This window comes from Copadichromis virginalis, linkage group LG7 (assembly GCF_057382275.1).
Source record: "Copadichromis virginalis isolate Kocher_CV1m ecotype Utaka linkage group LG7, C_Virginalis_male_GT1.1, whole genome shotgun sequence".
NCBI classification, from domain to species: domain Eukaryota; kingdom Metazoa; phylum Chordata; class Actinopteri; order Cichliformes; family Cichlidae; genus Copadichromis; species Copadichromis virginalis.
Genome location: NC_140624.1, coordinates 66406375 through 66427111, shown reverse-complemented (window position 1 = coordinate 66427111; position 20737 = coordinate 66406375). Strand labels below are relative to the sequence as shown.

The 20737-nt window shown below is 37.6% G+C and overlaps 2 protein-coding genes across 3 annotated transcripts in view; both read right to left on the bottom strand.

The window, feature by feature from the left end:
- Positions 1-282: 282 nt before the first annotated feature.
- LOC146706642 (uncharacterized) lies at positions 283-5888 on the bottom strand. Its single transcript, XM_085464828.1, has 5 exons — positions 5844-5888; positions 4263-4411; positions 3872-3939; positions 691-2836; positions 283-584 (listed from the first exon to the last, which is right to left on the bottom strand). The coding sequence occupies exons 2-4, from the start codon at positions 4322-4324 to the stop codon at positions 1341-1343; spliced, it is 1626 nt and encodes a 541-aa protein (XP_085320954.1). The 5' UTR covers positions 4325-4411; positions 5844-5888; the 3' UTR covers positions 283-584; positions 691-1340.
- A 2344-nt stretch (positions 5889-8232) lies between these two features.
- Positions 8233-20737, bottom strand: part of LOC146706641 (uncharacterized) — a 36189-nt gene continuing 23684 nt past the window's right edge. Inside the window, exons 1-5 of one of the 2 annotated variants that reach the window (XR_014921587.1) lie at positions 13432-13506; positions 12721-12846; positions 12390-12412; positions 8641-11233; positions 8233-8534 (exon numbers count right to left, since the gene is read on the bottom strand). The gene's annotated coding sequence lies outside the window, so the exon portion shown is untranslated. Of the gene's footprint in view, positions 8535-8640; positions 11234-12389; positions 12413-12720; positions 12847-13431; positions 13507-20737 lie in introns of those variants that run through there. The other variant, XR_014921588.1, reaches the window with a different exon arrangement.

The following is a 20737-nucleotide window of genomic DNA, read 5'->3' as shown; positions in this document are numbered from 1 at the left end:
GAAGGTTTTTATTATTGTGAGCTCAAAAATTGAACTTTGCAGGAGTGCTGGACTTTTTTCATAATTAACAAGCTAATTTTTATAAGTTACAAATTCATTAATGTATCTGTTACTAGCAGATTTGTTGTTTTACTGGAATTTGGATTTTTGTTTGGTTTTAAAACCTGTTCCCTTTGAAATGTTCACCTTTACTAAATTTAGTTTGGTTTGTGGTTGTGGCTCACATCTTTGACACAGGGAACCAGAACACATGGATTTAAATGCAGACTCAGACGAGCGACAAAAGTTTCAATGATTTTTATTATAAGTAAAAGATGGCACAGAGCCAGAGGATCCAGTCCAGCACACACACCAGGAAGGAACTGAGAAGGAGACAAGAATCCAAATTAAGGACACTAGGAGAGTTTCCTTCTACAGAGAGGTGATGTAATCCTGATTTACTGCTTCTGGAGTGTAAAACATCGTGCAGGATGGAGGAGAAACCGATGTTTGAGCACACTGCTGGTTGTTGAGAGCAGGTGTGTTGACTGAACTCCACCAGCTGATGGAGCTGTGCTCACTGGACTGGAGAATCCTGCCACTCACTAACACACAAACCAACAGGAGGAGGCAGCAAGACAGAGAACAAAGATGAGATTTTTCTGTTCCAAGCTACAAGATATTATTACAGTTTATAACTCATTAACCCACCTTTGGTGTGAGCAGCCTCGGCCATTAATGATCAGCGCATCAGCTCTGCTACCTCGTAGGAGTCCTCGTTGAACACCTCCAGTCTCAGCTCCAGAGTCAGCCACAGATCCACGTGAGCCCCTCGGCACGCTACAGTCACCAGGCTGTTTGCTCTCAGAGTTCAGCTCCCCTGGATTACTGACTACCTGACAGGCGGCAAACTGCGGTCTACGGCTGTTACTCTGGACGTATATAAATATCTATTAAATTATATATCTTATGATATATAATTTAATATTTAAAAAAAAATGTTTTTAATTTTTTTCATTTATTTAGAATAAATGAATATACATTATTTATTATACATCCAATTCTAGATTTATAGATATATAATTTCATAAATTAGAGGGACTATTGTTCCCACAACTATTATGAAATTGGAATTCATGTGTTTTTTCTCTAATGTTTCACTGTCGTTCACCAGTTCACACCAGTCCCTTAAAAGACTGTCTCTACATTCATCTTGGATCATTGGGGGAAATATGAAAGAGAAATTGTGTTTTCTCCACGTTGTAAATGTGTTTCATGTGGACAAAAGGATAATTTTTGCATTATTTTCAGCACAGACACATAAAATTCTTTTAATTATAATTGATTTAGAGTCGTCTCAATCATTGCAGATTCAGAGGGATGTGGCAAAGCTTTAGAGGTCTGTTGTTCCCACAAGAGGACTTAAGATTTTGGTTAATAATTTCAACTAACCCAACATTAAAATTCAGGGTTATTTTTTCTCTCATGTTTGACATGGCATTGTCGTTCACCAGTACTAACCAGTCCCTTAAAAGACTGTCTCTACATGCATCTTGGATCATTGGGGGAAATACGAAAGAATAAATTGTGTTTTCTCCACGTTGTAAATGTGTTTCACGTGAACAAAAGGAGTTTTTTGCCAGTGTTTTCAGCACAGACACATAAGATTCAATTTTCTTATGGAAGCTGCGTCTTTCTTCTTTTTCACTAAGTTCTGTGATATATTGGAAGATTTTACTGCTGACTGTGAAAGACTTCAGTTTGAAGTGATCACGCTTACATCTTTGACTGTCTTCATAAAACACACCGCATGGACCTAACATGTTGGGAGATGAGTAGGTGAGAGTTTGGAAACAATTTTGTCCACTTAATCCGTAAAATTGTGTGAATGCTACAGTTGTGGAAAATCCATATTTACAGTGCCAGAGATAAGCTTTTTCGAGAAGTAGAGAAGTACAACCTAAACATGGACTGTTGAATGTATAAATCAGAATAGTCTCCACTAAATTTCCATTTTGTTGCAAAAAAGGTTCAAAAGCTTCACATAAACGAGGCTCGCTGTGCTTTATTTTTCCAGGAATTTCCTTTTTTTCATAATCTGGCTCAAATGCTGGAGAAACAATGATATTTTTACTATGTTTCATGACAACAATAACAAATGCATACTGCTTATATTTGTGAATCTGAAGGTACTCTTTGAGGAATGGAAAAAATCTGTTTGCATCAACACTTGGAATTTTTTCTGGAATTGTTTTCTGCATTTCTTTGATTGAATGATAAAATTTCTCTTTATTTTTATTCTGTTGACAAATCGATTCACTTTCATCCTTAAACAGCTTCATTTTTTGCTGCTCTTCCGTACTACAAGTATTACATTTGTTGTGGTGTAAATTTGGTAGAATTTTATTTCGATGTTTTGCTTCGGCTGCTGTCAACGTCTCGGAAAAATTGTGTGTATTGAAAATTTCGGATAAAAAAAAAATTTGATTACCAGATATGTGGAGAATCTTTGAACGGAAAGGATTGATAGAGTTTGGATAGGCAGGATTTCTTTTTGGTTTAACAGCAAGATCATCCGGAAATGACAACTTTCTTTTGAGAAAGTGACTATTTTTGGATACAAGAAGATTATTATGGCCATTTTTATGGGTAGAGTTTTCAGCTTCTTTAATTTTGAATTCAAACTTTTTGCCATTTGCAAATGATTTTTGTAAAAGATTTCCAAAATATAATTGTTGCGCTTTTTTGCTAGCAAAGGTGCTGATCTGGGTTGATTTTTTAAATTTATATAACTTGTATTTGAAAGTGAATTTGAACTTATCTTCTATTTTCTGGTGCCAGGGTGCAGATCTCTTCACTAAAGAAAGAGAGGACAAAAAGGCGTGATGAGAACATTCACAGCTGCTAGAAACTGGAATTCAAAGGTTGATTTGTCCAAATGACAAAAGAGATGTCACAATGCAGCAACGACCACGTTAAGCAACATTTCCCGAAAGGTTAAAACACTTTAGAAATAAATAAAAACACAATCCAATGATATTAAACTGAAAAACAAAATCTATTTTTACTATGTTTGTACTATTACAAAACAAAACAAAGCTTCTCATTGGACAAGAAAAAAACAAGCTGCTTGAGTGCAGACACAATAATTTGCTGGAGTCAAATTCAAAATAAGATTTGGCTTAATTTTCAAAATAATTTGTCTCTCTATGTAATTAAATGTTGCTCACAACTTCAAAATGTAAAAACAAAATGATTCTGGTCCCACAGAGACACTTTCAGTGTCAGGGGTTCGGTTTCTCTGCTCTCTGTGTCTGGTGTTTTGCCCCGGGTCCTTGGGCTCGTCTCTCATCCCGCCTTTGATTGTGCGCACCTGTGAGGCTCCACCTGTTCCTGACCACCTGGCTGATAAGACCACTATTAAGCTGAGGTTGAATCCTGTCTTCGCTGGATCGTTGAACTGCAACCCTGACTATCGTTTCTCTGTGTTTGTGTGACATTGTCCCTCGTTGTGCTTTGCCTGACCTCCCAGTATCTCTGTGCACAGGTTTTGGACCCCACCAGTGGTGTGGTTGAGAGCACTGTAAATATTGGACAGGTTGGACCCCCTTGGACCACTAACTCCCTGGCACATTTGCTCACTCATTGTAAATAAACGCACTGAACTGCCAAACCGAGTCTACGACTGAGTCGCCTGTCTCTTTCTACGTGACATTCAGAAGCAGTTTGTTAACCAGAACCTGTGATATATATTATATATATAAAACTAGGGCTGCATGTAACATGTAAATCATGTAATAATACGTTCCACTAGAACACCCAAACACCCAGAAAAACTTTGACTTGTTTTTTAAAATAGTACACTACATTAGATTTTTCACTTCCAACCCACCTTTGGTGCGAACAGCCTCGCAGCTGTAACGTGCCAGCTTTCTCATCTTTCTCATTTGCCTTTCCGGCCTGAAAAAAGACAAAGATTTGAGATTATTTTCAACTTGATTTGAGGAAATGCAGTCTATGAAAACAGATCAAAAAGTAAGAAAAAACTTTGTAATTTTATAACAAAGTGTAAAAAAAGACTGCAATTCAGGTTATGCAATACTTCTGTTAAACACCTTAAATTAATGCTAAACGTCTGAACTTCAACCACATCTTGATTGCTTTAATTCACTGTGGTGGTATACAGAGGAAATATTACAAAACTCTCCCAATACCTATGATCCTAACTGCATACTATTTAGAAACAGTTATAGTTAATATCCAAACTGTTATAAGATTCTTGCCTTTTGTGGATCCCAAGGGTACATGCTGAATTGACTTTGAGGTCAAGCAACATCAGTTTCATTAACTTGGTGTTGGTATAGATGGTATACACTGAGATACACGGTTGATTGACTGTGCATTCAGTGGACGCTGATGTGATGACTTCAACCTGAGAAAAAACAATATTACATGTTACAATATTACAGTCTTACAGCACTTTGAATGACGCTGAAAGCTGCTAGCCCCATATCATGTCAGACACACCTCGTTGTTTTGCATCATTCACTGTTGTTTGCATGTCCAAGCAGGTTACCGCCCTGCACTTTTACAGAAGTTTCCTGACTCAACTTTCTGTTCCTCTTAAGGTCTTACACAAAAGAAACTGAATGCCGTGAGATGACTTGTTGGGAATATAAATGACGCAGTCATGTTGTGCCATTCATATTCAAAATGTAATGTAGTTTTACCCAAATACTGAGTAGTCCGTACATCTATATGAGAGAGGGTGTCAGGAGCATCCTGAGCTTATTGCATGTTGCTCTTTGTATCATATTTGTATCGAGTTTTTTGGTTTTTCCTTTATTATGATTTATTCCCTGAGGTTTCTCTTGTGTGTTTGTCTCCTCCCCGTGTGTTTGCATTTGTCTCTCGCCCCTCCGTGTGTCTTGTATCTCGATGTTTTCATCTCTTTTTGCCCGCTCTGTGTCTTAGTCGTGTCACCGTGTTTAGTCTCACCTGTCTTGCCCTGCTCCTCTCCTCGTGTTTCATCTTTTCCCTCCCTGTTCATGCCGGCCGCTGTGTCAAGCCTGTGTGTTTCCTGTTTTATTTTGACAGTCTTGCGTCCCATGTTCAATGTGTTCTGCTTTGCGTCGCTCTGTCTCGTCACCTTTAATTTGTCCCAGCTTTCCCCCCGTGTGTTTCCACTTCCCCGATCACCCTCTTGTGTGTATTTATTGTGTCAGTTTTGCCTTGGTCTTCGTCGGTGTGTTATGTTCCTCCCGGGAGTTGTCTGTGTTTCTTCCAGTGAATCCCTCCTCGTGTTTCCGTGTTGCCTCCAAGATTTTTCTAGTGTTCCAAGTTTTGTGTTTACTTATTTAGTTCTCACAGTTTAGGTGTTTCTCGGTTTAGTTTTTTGTTATTTTGGATTTTTCCTGTCTGAGTTCACATTTTGAAAATCTGCCTAAATAAACAGCACGCCCTTAGTTAACCACTACCTTGTCTCCTGCGGTCTATGTTTGGGTCCTCGTACAAACCTCACACGATCTGCACTCACCAAGAGATCGTGACAGAGGGAGAGAGCTCTGTATTCATATAGACATATAGAGAGATTTATAGATGTATGAAAAACTAACACATTTACATTAATAGTTTGGCTTCTTTTTGTCTAATAGCTTTAACCCTGAGTGTTTTGTGCTGATTCAGCCATGGTTTTTTTTTTTTCATCCGACTGTCTGAGCTGCCCCACAAACTCTTATTTGTATCTTTAACCCTTGTGACATTTCTCTAGTAATTATAGTCACAAGAAGGAATAAGTCAGATTATTCCTTCTTGTGACTGGATTATAATTCAAAGAAAAGATTCAAATAAACAAAGAAACTTACCTTCGAGGTAGCAGAGCTGATGCGCTGATCAATTAGGGCAGTTTTGGGAGGTCGGACAGAATTTATGAGGATTCCTGATCATGTGGTCAGCCTAACTCCTCCCCTCCTTCCTGGTTTTTTCACAACTCTCACAGCTTTCTAAACAGCGCTGTGTGTGTTATGTGATCACTTCTGCTAACCACTGAAGGCGTATCTACTATGTAGGACTTCATTTCAGTAAAAAAAAAACAGACATTACATGTTTACAAGCTCTCAGCACTCAAACCAGGAAACCTTAATGTACAACACTCTGACTTTCAGTTTTGTTTCTCTGAAATCACTGTCGTCATTGCAGGAACACTCTGGACGTTCTTAAGTGCTTTGTGGGCAAACTGAAAAGTGTTATATTGCCTTCATAAGGTCTACTTTAGAGCTGGGGTGAGTCAATATTAGTGTACACTCTGCAAAACACCATTGTAATGTTCTGGGTGAACCACAATGAGTCTGAAAAAAAGAGTTTAAATGTTACTTTTAAGCTGCCATCAGCAGGTTTAAACAGAACGCAGCATGACAGTGATGCTCACACACTCTTTGTAGTGTTATAGTTCTGTATAGATCTCGTAAGTAGTTTGACTGAACGACCAGCAGAATTGAGAGCTACGACTGTCAGTTAAGCAAACGAGCTGCAGCTCATGAATTAATATTTTAAAACAAAAGGGCCCCCACTCTGGTGTGAGAGCTCTGTGACCGCCCTTGCAAGTAAAAACTGCAGCGTGTGTGTTTCTACTCTCTGACTCTCAGCTGAAGAAGTGTCTTTAGAATAAATCTCTTGACATCCTTATATACTACAAAGAAGAATCAGCTGCTGAGGAGGATTAATGAATGATGCCAGGGACACGTTGCTGTACTTGGTCTCCATGGTCTCCGGTTCATCAGCCGACAGGAAGTAAAGATGCTCTGTGTGGTGAAGTATCTGGTTCTGTAAAGGTTCTGTAGCACCAGCTGGAAACCTTCGACCAGTCGATATGAGGACAGTGTTGTGCAAAAGTCTTGACCTGCTCCTCATTTCCATCCATCTTCATCCGCTTTATCCGAGGCCGGGTCGCGGGGGCAGCAGCCTAAGCAAAGAGGCCCAGACCTCCCTCTCCCCAGCCACCTCCTCCAGCTTATCCGGGGGAACACCAAGGCGTTCCCAGGCCAGCCGAGAGATATAACCTTTCCAGAGTGTCCTGGGTCTGCCCCGGGCAGACATCCTTGTCAGATGCCCGAACCACCTCAGCTGGCTCCTTTCAATTTTGCCAACCAGCCATTCTTGTAAATTTTTTTAAGTTGTCTTGAGTAATAGTTCATCAGGCTTTCTGAAGGTCTTTCAATTGTTTTTAAGTTTTGGGTCATTGGCTGCTTTTTCACTCATTCTCAATCCAGTCCTTTTTCCATTTTCAGATTAATTTGTTTAAGCCACTCAGCATTAAACTTTGAATCATTTAAGCATTCAAAAACTCACCAGATATTACATCTTGATTAGTCCTCAGTGAGAATTATCACCTGAACCAGGAGACAATAATGTACAACACTCTCACTTTCAGTTTTGTTTCTCTGAAATCCCTGACATCATCACGAGAAAAACCTGTGTGGGTGTGCTTTAATGCTTTGCCAGTTATTAGAAGAGATAAAGCTAAATGTGTTCCAAAAGGAAGAAGAAGGATATTTTAACTTGAACTGCAGTGTAGAAAAGTGCAAGAACCTCAAATTTGTAATCAGGCACAGCCGAGTACTTGAACATATCAGTGAGGTTGAATATTTAACCTCAGTTTTAATGGTCTGCTGTAAGTCCATCAAAGCCCATCAAAGAAAGTTTTGCATTCTTCCTGACAGACACCTCAGAGTCTGCCTGACCTTCTCCTCATTCTTCCAGGTAACGACTTCCACAAAGCTGCAGGCTGGAAGAACCGTGGTCAAAGGTTCAGTGGAAGAATCTGACTCATAGGTGAGAGAGTGCATCAGGTTTTGTGTTCTTACAGCATGGTCAACATGACATGTGAAATTAAATATATTAAAGATGAGCCCACCTGGCTTGTCTTGGGTTTAGCTTCTTGGCAAGTGAAGGAACTTGAGGTTCTTACAGTTAGTTCAATCTAGGAAAAGCCTCTCTGCTCCCTCTGGGTGGATCTATTCCTCCAGAGCCACCGTGAGTAGGTTATAGTCACCCACCCAAAGAGGACTTCATACAATTTTCCATCTTTTTTGACAAACATTCAGGCTTTTGTTTTACTATAGATTTTTCATACCCATTCTCTTTGCAATTTTTGCCTTTATGGACTAAATTTAGTTTGGTTTGTGGTTGTGGCTCACATCTTTGACATGGGGAACAAGAACACATGGATTTAAATGCAGACTCAGACAAGCGACAAAAGTTTCAATGATTTTTATTATAAGTAAAAGATGGCACAGAGCCAGAGGATCCAGTCCAGCACACACACCAGGAAGGAACTGAGAAGGACACAAGAATCCAAAATAAGGACACTAGGAGAGTTTCCTTCTACAGAGAGGTGATGTAATCCTGATTTACTGCTTCTGGAGTGTAAAACATCGTGCAGGATGGAGGAGAAACCGATGTTTGAGCACACTGCTGGTTGTTGAGAGCAGGTGTGTTGACTGAACTCCACCAGCTGATGGAGCTGTGCTCACTGGACTGGAGAATCCTGCCACTCACTAACACACAAACCAACAGGAGGAGGCAGCAAGACAGAGAACAAAGATGAGATTTTTCTGTTCCAAGCTACAAGATATTGTTACAGTTTATAACTCATCAACCCACCTTTGGTGTGAGCAGCCTCGGCCATTAATGATCAGCGCATCAGCTCTGCTGCCTCGTAGGAGTCCTCGTTGAACACCTCCAGTCTCAGCTCCAGAGTCAGCCACAGATCCACGTGAGCCCCTCGGCACGCTACAGTCACCAGGCTGTTTGCTCTCAGAGTTCAGCTCCCCTGGATTACTGACTACCTGACAGGCGGCAAACTGCGGTCTACGGCTGTTACTCTGGACGTATATAAATATCTATTAAATTATATATCTTATGATATATAATTTAATATATGTTTTTAAAAAGGGTTTTATTATTAATTATTAATTAACTCTAGAACAACACCAGGTGATTTTCACCTGAGCAAATATATTTAAATGATTTTGAATATGTTGCGTTTGTCTGAGTGTCATGGGTCCTTGGGTAGCTTCAGCATTGTCTTTGACGTCTTTGAAGGTACAGCCTGCTTTTTTCTCTTTTCTTTTCTTTTTTGTTCTTTTCCTTTCTTTTCTTTTTTTTTTTTTTTTTTTTTACAGGCATGTATGATTTTCACCTGGCAATAGTGATAGAGGGTAAAGCAGGTTTTGGGTGAATTTCACTTAGTTTTTACCCACCAATACAACAAAGTACAATTTTTTGTTTCTCTATCCTGCACCTGTTCGCTTGTCGAGGAGACTGTGCCTTCACCAGAGAAGTTTAAAATTTTCCATTAATTATTTTTTTGTTAAAGAATTTTTTGTTCTCAAATTCAAAATTTTTCAGTAATGTTGGAGCATTTTTTAGGGTCCCCCATGGCACTTCTTTTTCCATTTTGTTTGACATGGCACAGTTGGAAATAAAAGATGGCCACTCTAATTGATAATGTGTTGTCATATTTTGATATATTTTGATGCCAAGTACTTCTTGTTGGGTATATTATATTGGGTAAAAATCACCCGGCGTTAGTGATGGTGTTATAGTGATAGTGTTTTAGGGTTAATTATTATATATATATAATATATATAATAAATATATAATATATAATTATTATATTATTATTATATTATATTATATTATATTATTATTATATTATATTATATTATATTATTAATTAATTACTAATAATTGTTTTTCTATTATTAATCTATTATTAATCAAAATTAATATTAATTTCATTAATTTGAGTGTAATTATGGTTTATTTTGAAGATGGTAAAGATTTAAAGGACTGTTGGTCTCACAAGAGGAGATAGGATTTTGGTAAATAAGTTCCAGTGTGAAATTAGTGCAATTCATGGCCATTTTATTTCTAATTTTTGGCACAGTAATTTTCTCCTTGGGAGACTCGTTCACCAGTTCACACCAGTCCCTTAAAAGACTGACTCTACATGCATCTTGGATCTTTGGGGGAAATATGAAAGAAGAAATTGTGTCTTTACCATGTTGTATATGTGTTTCACGTGAACAAAAGGAATTTTTTGCCAGTGTTTTCAGCACAGACACATAGGATTTTATTTTCTCATGGAAGCTGCATCTTTCTTCTTTTTCACTAAGTTCTGTGATATATTGGAAGATTTTACGTGTGACTGTGAAAGACTTCAGTTTGAAGCAATCACGCTTACATCTTTGACTGTCTTCATAAAACACACCGCGTGGACCTAACATGTTGGTAGATGAGTAGGTGAGAGTTTGGAAACAATTTTGTTTATAAAATTGTGTGAATGCTACAGTTGTGGAAAATCCATATTTAAAGCGCCAGAGATAAGCTTTTCCAAGAAGTAGACACAAACATCCTAAACAAGGACTATTGAATGTATAAATCAGAATATCCTCCACTAAAATTCCAAACTGTTGCAAAAAAGGTTCCAAAGCTTCACATAAACGAGGCTCGCTGTGCTTTATTTTTCCAGGAATTTCCTTTTTTTCATAATCTGGCTCAAATGCTGGAGAAACAATGATATTTTTCCTATGTTTCATGACAACAATAGCAAATGCATACTGCTTTTGTTCATTACTTTGAAGGTATTCTTTCAGAAATGGAAAAAATCTGTTTGGATCAACACTTGGAATTTTTTTCTGCATTTCTTCAATTATTAAATGATAAAATTTCTCATACTCGTTATTCTGTCGATGAATCGGTTTACATTCATCCTTAAGCTTCAGTTCTTTCTGCTCTTCTATTCTACAAGTATTGAGTTTATCATTTAAATGTTTCACTTCAGCTGCTGTCAATATCTCAGAAAAAATTTGTGCATTGAAACTTTTAACTTCGGATAAAAAAAAAATCTGATTGCCGGGTATGCTGAGAATTTTTGAAGGAAAAGGAATTTCAGAGAATTTCATATATTCATGATTTCTTTTTGATTTCTTAGGAACGGTAAAAACATTTGAAACTGCGTAATTTCTTTTGAGGAGGTTATTAGATTTTGTTTTAGATACAGTATGAACCTGAGTTGATTTATCACACCAATTTTTAAAGACAACATGTCGAATGTTGAAGTCACCTTTATGGAGATAATTAAAACTGAATGATATTTGTGGTATTATTTTGGTAAATGCAGTGGGTTTTTTTTGCTTGTGTTTAAAAATGTAATTTTCTTTGTTATGGAACAAGGGTGCTGATTTCTTAGCTGTAAAAAGAGTAAAAAAGATGTATGATTAAGGAATTCACAACTGCTGTAACTGCATTATTTAAAGGGTTGGATGATCCAAATTACAAAAAGATTTTCTATATGGTATCCCAGTTAAAACCACAATAAGCAACTTTCCTCAGAAAGTAAATAAATGAGTCAAAACACAATCCATGAATTTGCAAACTGTTTGAACAAACATTAAACTAATAATATGATACATCAACTTTTTTACCAGTGATATTTTGCATTTTCCTTCCTTTAAAAAAGAAAAGAAAAGAAGAAAACCTGAATTTACTCTCTTTGAATTTGTTGCCAGCAACAAATGTTCTCCAAAAATGAAGCACCAGTAAATACTTTTTTTTTTTTTTTAAAATCATGATTCTCATTGGTGTATGACCAAAAACCTGACAGCATTCCTGACAGCATTTTTGCTCTTAGCTTGGACTTAGTCTAAACAGATGCGCTGATGAGCTTTATCTCCTGACAATGTGATTTCCATTTCATCATCATAACTGTTTTTAATTGACTAGAACAGAGGAATGTTTCTTACATAGCCTTAACCAGGACAGAAGACAAACCACAGGAGGTTATAGGCAAAATGTTTTGCTGGCATCAAATTCAAAATAAGCTGGTATAATTGAAGAAAAAAAAGTCTAATTAAACATTGTATGATTTGTGCCTTAACTTTAACTTAAAAGTGTTTTTTTTAAATTAAAAAAGACAAGTAAAAATAAGACAAAAAATAAGATAAAAGTAACTACTACTTTCTTTTTTTAACTTCCAAGTTTCAAGAAAATGTAAAGGAAAACATATGGGCTCAAATTGTGGTCATAAATATTTTGTACTTGTAAATCAGGATTTGTATGTGTAAAAACAATTTGTGTGCGTAAAGAAAAGATTTGTGTGTGGACTTAGCCAAAAAGTATGTGTGGAGGACCTGAAGCTCCATAAAGCACCCCTCCAATAGCCAAACCCACCTGTTCTCTGATTGGATAGTTAAATTTGTGATTGACACACGTATTTTTTGGCTAAGTCCACACACAAACCTTTTTTACACACACAAATTCTTTTTACACATACAAATCCTGATTTACAAGTACAAAATATTTATGACCACAATTTGAGCCCATAAAAACAAGCGTTATTAACCTACCGTTGGTATGTATAGCCATGTACCTGTAACAGATAATTGAGATCATTAACATTTTAACTTAATATGGGGAAACAGAATATACAGTCAGGTTTGCAATTATTTGAACAATGACTGAATGCAAAATTTTAATAAAACACTTTAATTACAGCTAAAGGTCTGAACTTCAACCACATCTTTAATCAAACAAAGGGGAGATTCACAAAAACTGTGTTTCTGTCCAAGTACTTAGGGACCTAATTGTATATGCTACACTTGGAATAAAAACAAAGAAGAAAAGATTTTAGAGACAGTTACAGTTAATATCCAAACTGAGATGATGTAAAATACTTGCTTTCTATGGCTTAAAAACAGATACTTTTCCATGGTAACGGACTGATGAATCGTGGTTGTGGTTGTAGTTGGTTTGAGCTGATTTACGTCACTGGATTCTCACAAAAAGTTGTTACGATTTTTCAACCTAAATAGAAAATATATTACACATATTACCACAGCATGTTAGATACCATACACTGAACCCTCTCTAGTCGCATATTATCACAGTCAAATCTAATTTTTATTGCATCATTCACTCTTGTGTCCCTGTGAAACTACATGCAGCAGGTATCTGCCCTACTTTTATAGATGTTTCTTGTTTTTGTCCTCCCAGCTGTTTCAGTTTCTTGTGCAAGGAAAGTGTTGTCTTATCAAGCTTTCTTTTAAAACAGCCCGAGGTGATTAATCTGTGTGCACATGCATGTATACATATAGCTATCTGTAAAGTAAGGAACAGAGAGATCTATATCTGTGTAGACAGATAAGATAACTGCTCTACGGTACTGAACAGGTTTACTTCATCAAGCTATGAGCCAAATAAGCTGATACCAAATCATTGCTTTTCTTTTTGTGTTTTGATAGTAGTAAAGCTGAAACAAACATGCTTTTTTGATCCATAGAGTTTGTTACATTGTTCACTTCACTGCCTAAGCTGCCACAGAAACTCTGATTTGCGTTTTAACCCTTGTGACAAAGTATAAGTATAAAAACAGGATACAAAGAAACTTACCTACGAGGCAGCAGAGGTGGGTCGCTGATCAAAAGGGACGTTTTGGAAGATCTGACAGGATTTTATAACAATTTCTGACCATGTGACCACACTAACTCCTCCCCTTTTCTACCTGATCATTTCACAAGTATATTGAACACAAATTATCTTAAATTTCAACGAGAATAGTAGAGTGTGTTTTGTGATCACATCTTCTAATCACTAAAAGTGTATCCAGTCACACAAGTTTATTTCCATTAAAAATCAGAGATTGTAGCATGACTTGCCCTCAGTAAGCACAATCACCTGAACCAGGAAACAACAATGTAGAACAGGTTTACTTTCAGTTTAGCTTCTATGAAATTACTGTGATCAGAACAGTAATATCACTGTAGATAAAGCCTAAGGGCTTTATTGATTAATTGAAAATTCTTATATATACTGTAAATTTAAATATAAATTGATATACAAAGAGGTGTTTACAAGGGTTATAGAGCTGGTTACGTAGCTATTTGGTGGTTACGTGTTTTGATATTTACATGTTTACACATTTGAATGTTTACACATGCATGTTCAAAGCAGTAATAAGTATGTATTATAGCTACCTACCGGTACTTGTTTTCCGTGCATTGATCTGAGTATAAGATTTCCTAGCTTCTGAGAGGCCAGTGAAGTATTCATGAGAGCGGTACACAGGAAGTGTTGGTTGTTGTTGCTGTGTGCTGAGAGTAAGGAGGCTGCTAAGAAAGTTATCAGTCTCCATCTTGCTGTTCCTAATTATTCAGAGAGATTCCAAACCATCTAGTGAACCCTCACGTTACAATAGACAATGTAAGACTATTTATACTCATATTCTTGCAAAAGCCTGATGTTTTAGGTGAACCCCCTCGAGCCCTGATGTCTGAAACAAGAGTTAAAAAACCTTTTAGTTAGAAAAATGAAACTGCTTTCATCTGTCCATTTCCAAAACCAGGTTCAGCTGCATTATGTGTACAGACAATGTTGTGTACTCACACTAAACACTAAAGGAAATGTTTGCATTCTCCTGGACTGACAAACATTTTGTAATCATCTCTCTGAAAGTTCCTCTGTCAGTTCTCAACTCCAATAAGAGATCTTAAACACCTCCTCAATTACAAACTCAGAAAACTGCCATCACATTTTGATCCAACATGCAAAACTATCTGGAAATTGTCTGACTGGCAATGGCTTCATTAGGGGACCTGATCCTTGGAGTGGACCAATGTTTGGCACGGCATGTTTTGGGGTTTAAAGCCACAGAGACTCTGTGTTTAGAAAAAATGTGTCTTAGCTGTTCTGATACTCCTGACACATATGGGATGACTAACAGTTTTTGGTTAGACAGCAGTTGTCCTTCTTCTCTCCTGGATCACCTCGAGGTTTCTTTAGCAGCCTTCCCAGCTTGGACAAATATCCTGCTGGGATGATCACTTTTACTCAGGGCCTTCTTGATATAATATTCTTTTGTTTTCTCCCAATGAAAATGTTACATCCAGATAGACAGAATCAACTTTTGGGGGTTTCCTTATTTGGATGATTGAGCATGTATCAAAACGATAAAAGAAAACCACACGTCAGCCATGGACTGGCCTCCGAAGACTGTGGACCTCAACATTTTTATATTATTGTAGCAGCGTGGGATCATCTTGACATAGAAGAGAAGAAAAGGAAGAAACATCAAAAGAAGAGCTTTGAATGCACTTCAAAAAACCTGGAGAACTACTCCTGAACACTACTTTCACTAAATTCAACGTAGCTTTCCTGAGAGAACATGATGCGTGATAAGCAGATGACCTAACAAGGAAAAAAACGAAACTCACACAATATATATGGAGAAGGGTGATGGGGGAAGTGGAAACACTAGGGGTACGAATTAAGCATGAGGAGACAGGAGGAAGTAAAACTAAACCCACTGAACACAGGATGCGAGGCTATAAGTTACAAATAAAAATAATAAGGCTTTAAAGTAAAACAGGAAGTACACGAACCCCCAAACCTGACACAGGATTGGGGATAAACCAAGATGAAACACACAGACATGACATACTTGTTTTTTATGGATTACAGAAGACCTCTTTGGATTTGCTGTGGCTTTGTGGTCAGGCAACACCAAAGATCCAAATGACATGTGGCTTTCTTTTATAGCGTATATCATGATTTACACAGGTGGTAGGATGCAGTGAATTCTCACAACATGCTGTGTTGGTTTTTCAAGCTGAACAGAAAAAAAAGTTGCATGCATTATGGCAAATGGACGGGTTCTTATACATCGATTTTCTACTTTATCTGAGCACTCAAAACGTTTTACACAACTTGTGCATTCACCCAAGCACTTTCTTCTACACTGTTTCTAATTCCTATCTAACATTCACACACATTCATACTCTGATGGATGCATCGGAGAGCAACATGGGGGTACTATCTTGGCATATAGACTGGAACAGACTGGGATTGAACCCCCAAGCTTCCGGTTAGTTGGTGACCTGATCTACCAACCAATAAGCAAAACACATTTAATGACACACACTGAAAGCTCTCCGGCCCCAGATCCTCACGGTGGCACCTCACTGTTTTTACGTCATTTTCTCTGGTATGCATGTGAAACTGGTTGTAGCAGGTGTCTTGTGACATTTCTCACATTTTCTCCCTGCTGTCATGAATCTGATGTACATAACAAAGGGTTGTCTCTGAACGTTCTTTACCCTTAGAAAATAAAATGCCTGTGGTGACTGTGTGAGACAAAAAAATACATTATATGTGTTTGGTTTCTGTTTAATCTGAAAGTTCTGCTTTTAAAAAGGCAAGTTTATTAAGTTGTCGCCTTAAAATGTGATTTAAATTTGTAATCATTGTGCGAACACTCTAACAACTTTTACCACAAAAAGGAATCTATAAAAATGTAAAGTACCAACTACAGTGAACACAAATTACATTCAAATTGGACAAGTATAGTAAAACATGTTATCTGGTTACTTCTTCTCATCATTGAAAATGTATCCAGTCAGCCAGGAGTTTCATTTCTGTGAAAATAAAAACAAAACAATCCTGACAACATGATTACACCTTTGTATGTTTCAGTTTTGTTTGTCTGAAATTCCTGCCATCAGCCTCTTAAAACGAGTTTGCGTGCTGTCACGACTTCAAGTTGTTACTTAATTGAAAGTTTCCACACAGACTCTATAAAGTCTAGTTTAGAGTCCAGGGTTAAGAGTGTAGACGTAACAGTATCACTACTGCAATAGTTTATAAACTTAAAAAAGGGTTGTTTATAAAAAATGTGAAGAAGATGGTCCTTTGGAAATGAAATGATTAATTGTATAAATGAATGTGTTTGTATGTGACCCGTACACTCAGTGTGTGATGATCTGTGGTTAGTGGCCTTCTCTCTTTTCTTCCATTACACTTCCATTTTGTGTAACAATGAGTGTAAATAACTTCAGGTACAACAAAGACAGTTGGAAGGAGGTAACCCAGAAAGACATTAAAGTATACATGCGTCTTGATTTTGAGTGGTGTGCATACATCTAGTAATGTGTAGTCTAGTGATAAGACTACACACCTTCGGAGCGAGAGTCACAAGTTCGATTTCCACCCGGTATCCAGTAAGCGTCCTGGCTAGACCTGCCATACTAAAACCAAGCCCTGGAATGGTGCAGCAATATCTGCAGCTCGGACACAGGAATTTCGCTACATGTTGTACTCTGTATAATTGTGTATGTGACAAATAAAGGTTTTTGTTCTGTTAATGATTTTACCTGCAGTTTATGTGATACAGAGTCTGCCCAGATGATTTTTTCGACCACCATGTCACTCCAGAAATGTTACATGTTTTTACCGGTGATTCACTTTGACAACCGTGACAAAAAACAAGCCAACAAGACAATCATCTATGTCCCCAATCCAAACATCACAGTGGATGAGCATCTGGTCGCTTTAGGTGACGCTGACCTTTCAAACGGAAATGCCAAGAAAGCAGTTAAATATACCATGAAGATGTTGGCAACGTGTGATGCCAGGACAAATTATGTGTGGAACATGAAACGTGTAGACGGTTCTCCTGTAAAGAACCAATTGAAGTTTGTGGTTCTGGAGATTGATTGGAGGTCTCAAGAGACATAAGACATAATTGTTTTTCATTAATTGTCCTCCTGGTCTGGAGCCGTGCCAGAATCAAGTGTAACTTTCAGATAATTTTCTGCAATCACTTTTGACCAGGAGCACAACAGATGTTACTTTATTTCACAGGTGTCAAACTCCAGGCCTCGGGGGTCGGTGTCCTGCAGGTTTTAGATGTATCCTTGAGCCAACACAGCTGATTTCAACGGCTAAATCATGGCCTGGAACGGCCTGGTAATGAACTAATGATTTGACTCAGGTGTGTTGACCCAGGGTGAGATCTAAAACATGCAGGACACTGGCCCTCGAGGCCTGGAGCTTGACACCTCTGCTTTATTTGATGTATACAAATTTTAAATGGTTTCAAAGCAAATGTTAATGGAAACTTTGACCCAAAGTAGTCTGTGATTAACAGTATACTATGTATGTTTGATGATTATTTCTTATTTTCAAAATAACACAGAAATTATGTTTTTTTGGAATTTGAATTCAAGCTATATAAACTCAGATTAATGAGACTTTCTATATATAATAAACGGAAGTAAAAAAAAAAAAAACCTGTAATGTTCAAAAGAATTGAAGTTGATAAAAAGATCGAACACAGCAAGCAGTGATACTATATCTGTTACTACAGTTGTTGTGATGAGTCTTGAGGGGGAGGTCATTTTTGGGTGGGAACACAAAACTGTTTAACAAGAAATAAACACATGAGGGTTAATTATCTGAGAAGTGTAAAGATATCTTGTTCAGTGCCTCCTCCTGCCTTACCTGTGCCTTAGGCCTTCAACATTCCTCCTTTTAGAAAAGACTTTTATATCTTTTGTTGATGTGATTTAGCAGCCAAACTAGCTCAACCAGATGAACCTGGGTTGCCACCCAGCTGCTGGAGTTTCATACACTTCTCTGCCACTCCTGACTTTCTCATAGAGTACCACAGTTCCACTCTTGGCACGCCCATTATATGTTTTTTAGATCCACAAAGTCAGCAGAGCTCCTTCTGACATTCACTATACCTCTTCATCAACACTCAAAACAAGCGTCACGTCTTTTCTCTGCATGAAACCCTACCACTGCTCACTGATCATTACCCTTTCCCTTATCTCGGCTTATGGAGAGAGGTGGGGCAGAGAGAGACTGAAGCCCCCTGGCTTTCCCTTGCCTTCCTAGCCTTATGTGATAAAAAAAAATGATCAGAGTGCTAAAACAGAGTCTGCTTGTAGTAAATCCTCTTTATTTTTAATCAAAGATAAATCAAAAATATTAATTTGATCAATATATAAAAGAGAAATGTAGTTTGAGTAGTGAATATCAATGTTCTGATTTTGTGTGTGTACATGATCCAGCTTTGACCTTGGTGCTCATGGTTTGACTGCATGCAAGAAGATAAAAATTCTGTTACCAATCCATTATTGTACGTGATCTTGAAGAAAGGGGGCATTAATGGTTGAACACAGAACCATAATTGAATTAATTGAATAATTGCATTTGCTGATTGCTAATTACACAGAATACTGATTAGACTAGAATCAGGTTTACTCAACATGACTATATTTAGGTTTAAACCATAAAATTCACCGTGGTGGTGTACAGAGGCAAAACTGCAGTAGTCATAGTACAAACTATCATTGTCCAAATATTTATGGACCTAACTACATATACTATACTTGAAAACAGAATTATTTAGAGACAGTCACAGTTAATATTCAAAGTGGAATGTTTCAAACTCTTCGAGGATGTGTGTGCAGTGAATTCTCACAACATGTTGAGCTGGTTTTTCAAGCTGAACAGAAAATATGTTGCAAGTATTATCACAAGTTCAATGACACACACTGAAAGCTCTCCAGCTACAGATCACTGCCACACCACTGTTTTTACGTCATTTGCTCTGGTATGCATGCAGGTGAAACTGGTTGTCCACCCTAATCTTACGACAGTTCTCACATTTTCTTCCTGCTGTTATGAATCTGATGCACAAAACAAAGGATTTTGGACGTTCTTTATCTTTAGAAAATAAAATGCCTAAGGTGACTGTTTGAGCCAAAAAAAATAAATTATATGTGTTTAGTTTCTGTTCTTAGAGTCCATTTTTTTTCTTCTACTGTACCATTCTGCTGAGTGACTGTCTTCTGCTCGTCAAATACATTTCATGGCGATGTTGACCCTGTGCTAACTTGCATATGACAAATAAAACTGAAAACTTAAATTTAAATCTGATCTAAAATCATCCTTTTTGGGGCGATCGTGGCTCAAGAGTTGACAGTTCATCTTGTAATCGGAAGTTTGCTGGTTCAAGCCCCGGCTTGGACAGTGTCGGTCGTTGTGTTCTTGGGCAAGACACTTCACCCGTTGCCTACTGGTGGTGGTCAGTGCGCCCCAGGGTGGCTGTGGCTACAATGTAACTGCCATCACCAGTGTGTAAATGTGTGGATGACTGAATGTAGTGTAAAGCACTTTGGGGTCCTTAGGGACTAAGCAAAGTGCTATACAAATACAGGTCATTTACCTTTTTATTTTCTATCAGAGATCAATTTAAATTAGTTCCATCAATTTATATAAATGAGAAATGTAGTTTGAATAGTGAAAATGTTTTTTCTGATGTCTGAATTTTGTGTGTGTACATGATCCAGACCAGTGGCAGTCCTGTTTGGCGCCCTGGGCGAACACTCTCTCTGAACACCAAGTTAATCAGAGCTGGGCTATTCCCTTCACCCACATCGGCTCCATCTGAACTCTGCATTGCCTGCTGGGTACTGCTCATAGGATCAGACATTTTTTTACAGAGAGCCAAACAGATGTGTAGTGGTGCTGGTGCTGATGATCAACAGGCTCAGCTGATTTATTCCTCTGTTGTTACACCAACAACAGACTGTACACCCACTTTGTCTTTGCTAAACTCTTACTTTAAATTCTTCCCAATAGATCCTCATTTCAACACCAATCTGATTTTAGTATATACTTTGACTAGGCCACTCCAAAGCCTTTGTTTGTCTGCTTTTTCAATTAATGTATTTATTTCTGTTTTGAGGTAATTCGGAGGTAAACTTGAATCATTGCCCTGCTGCATAACTTGAATGTGCTTGAACTTATATATGGCATGAACTGATAACCAGACATTTTTCAGAGTCAGACTCAAAATATTTTATTAATCCCTGTAGAATTTCTGTCACATTTGATCCAAGAAAGTACAAAC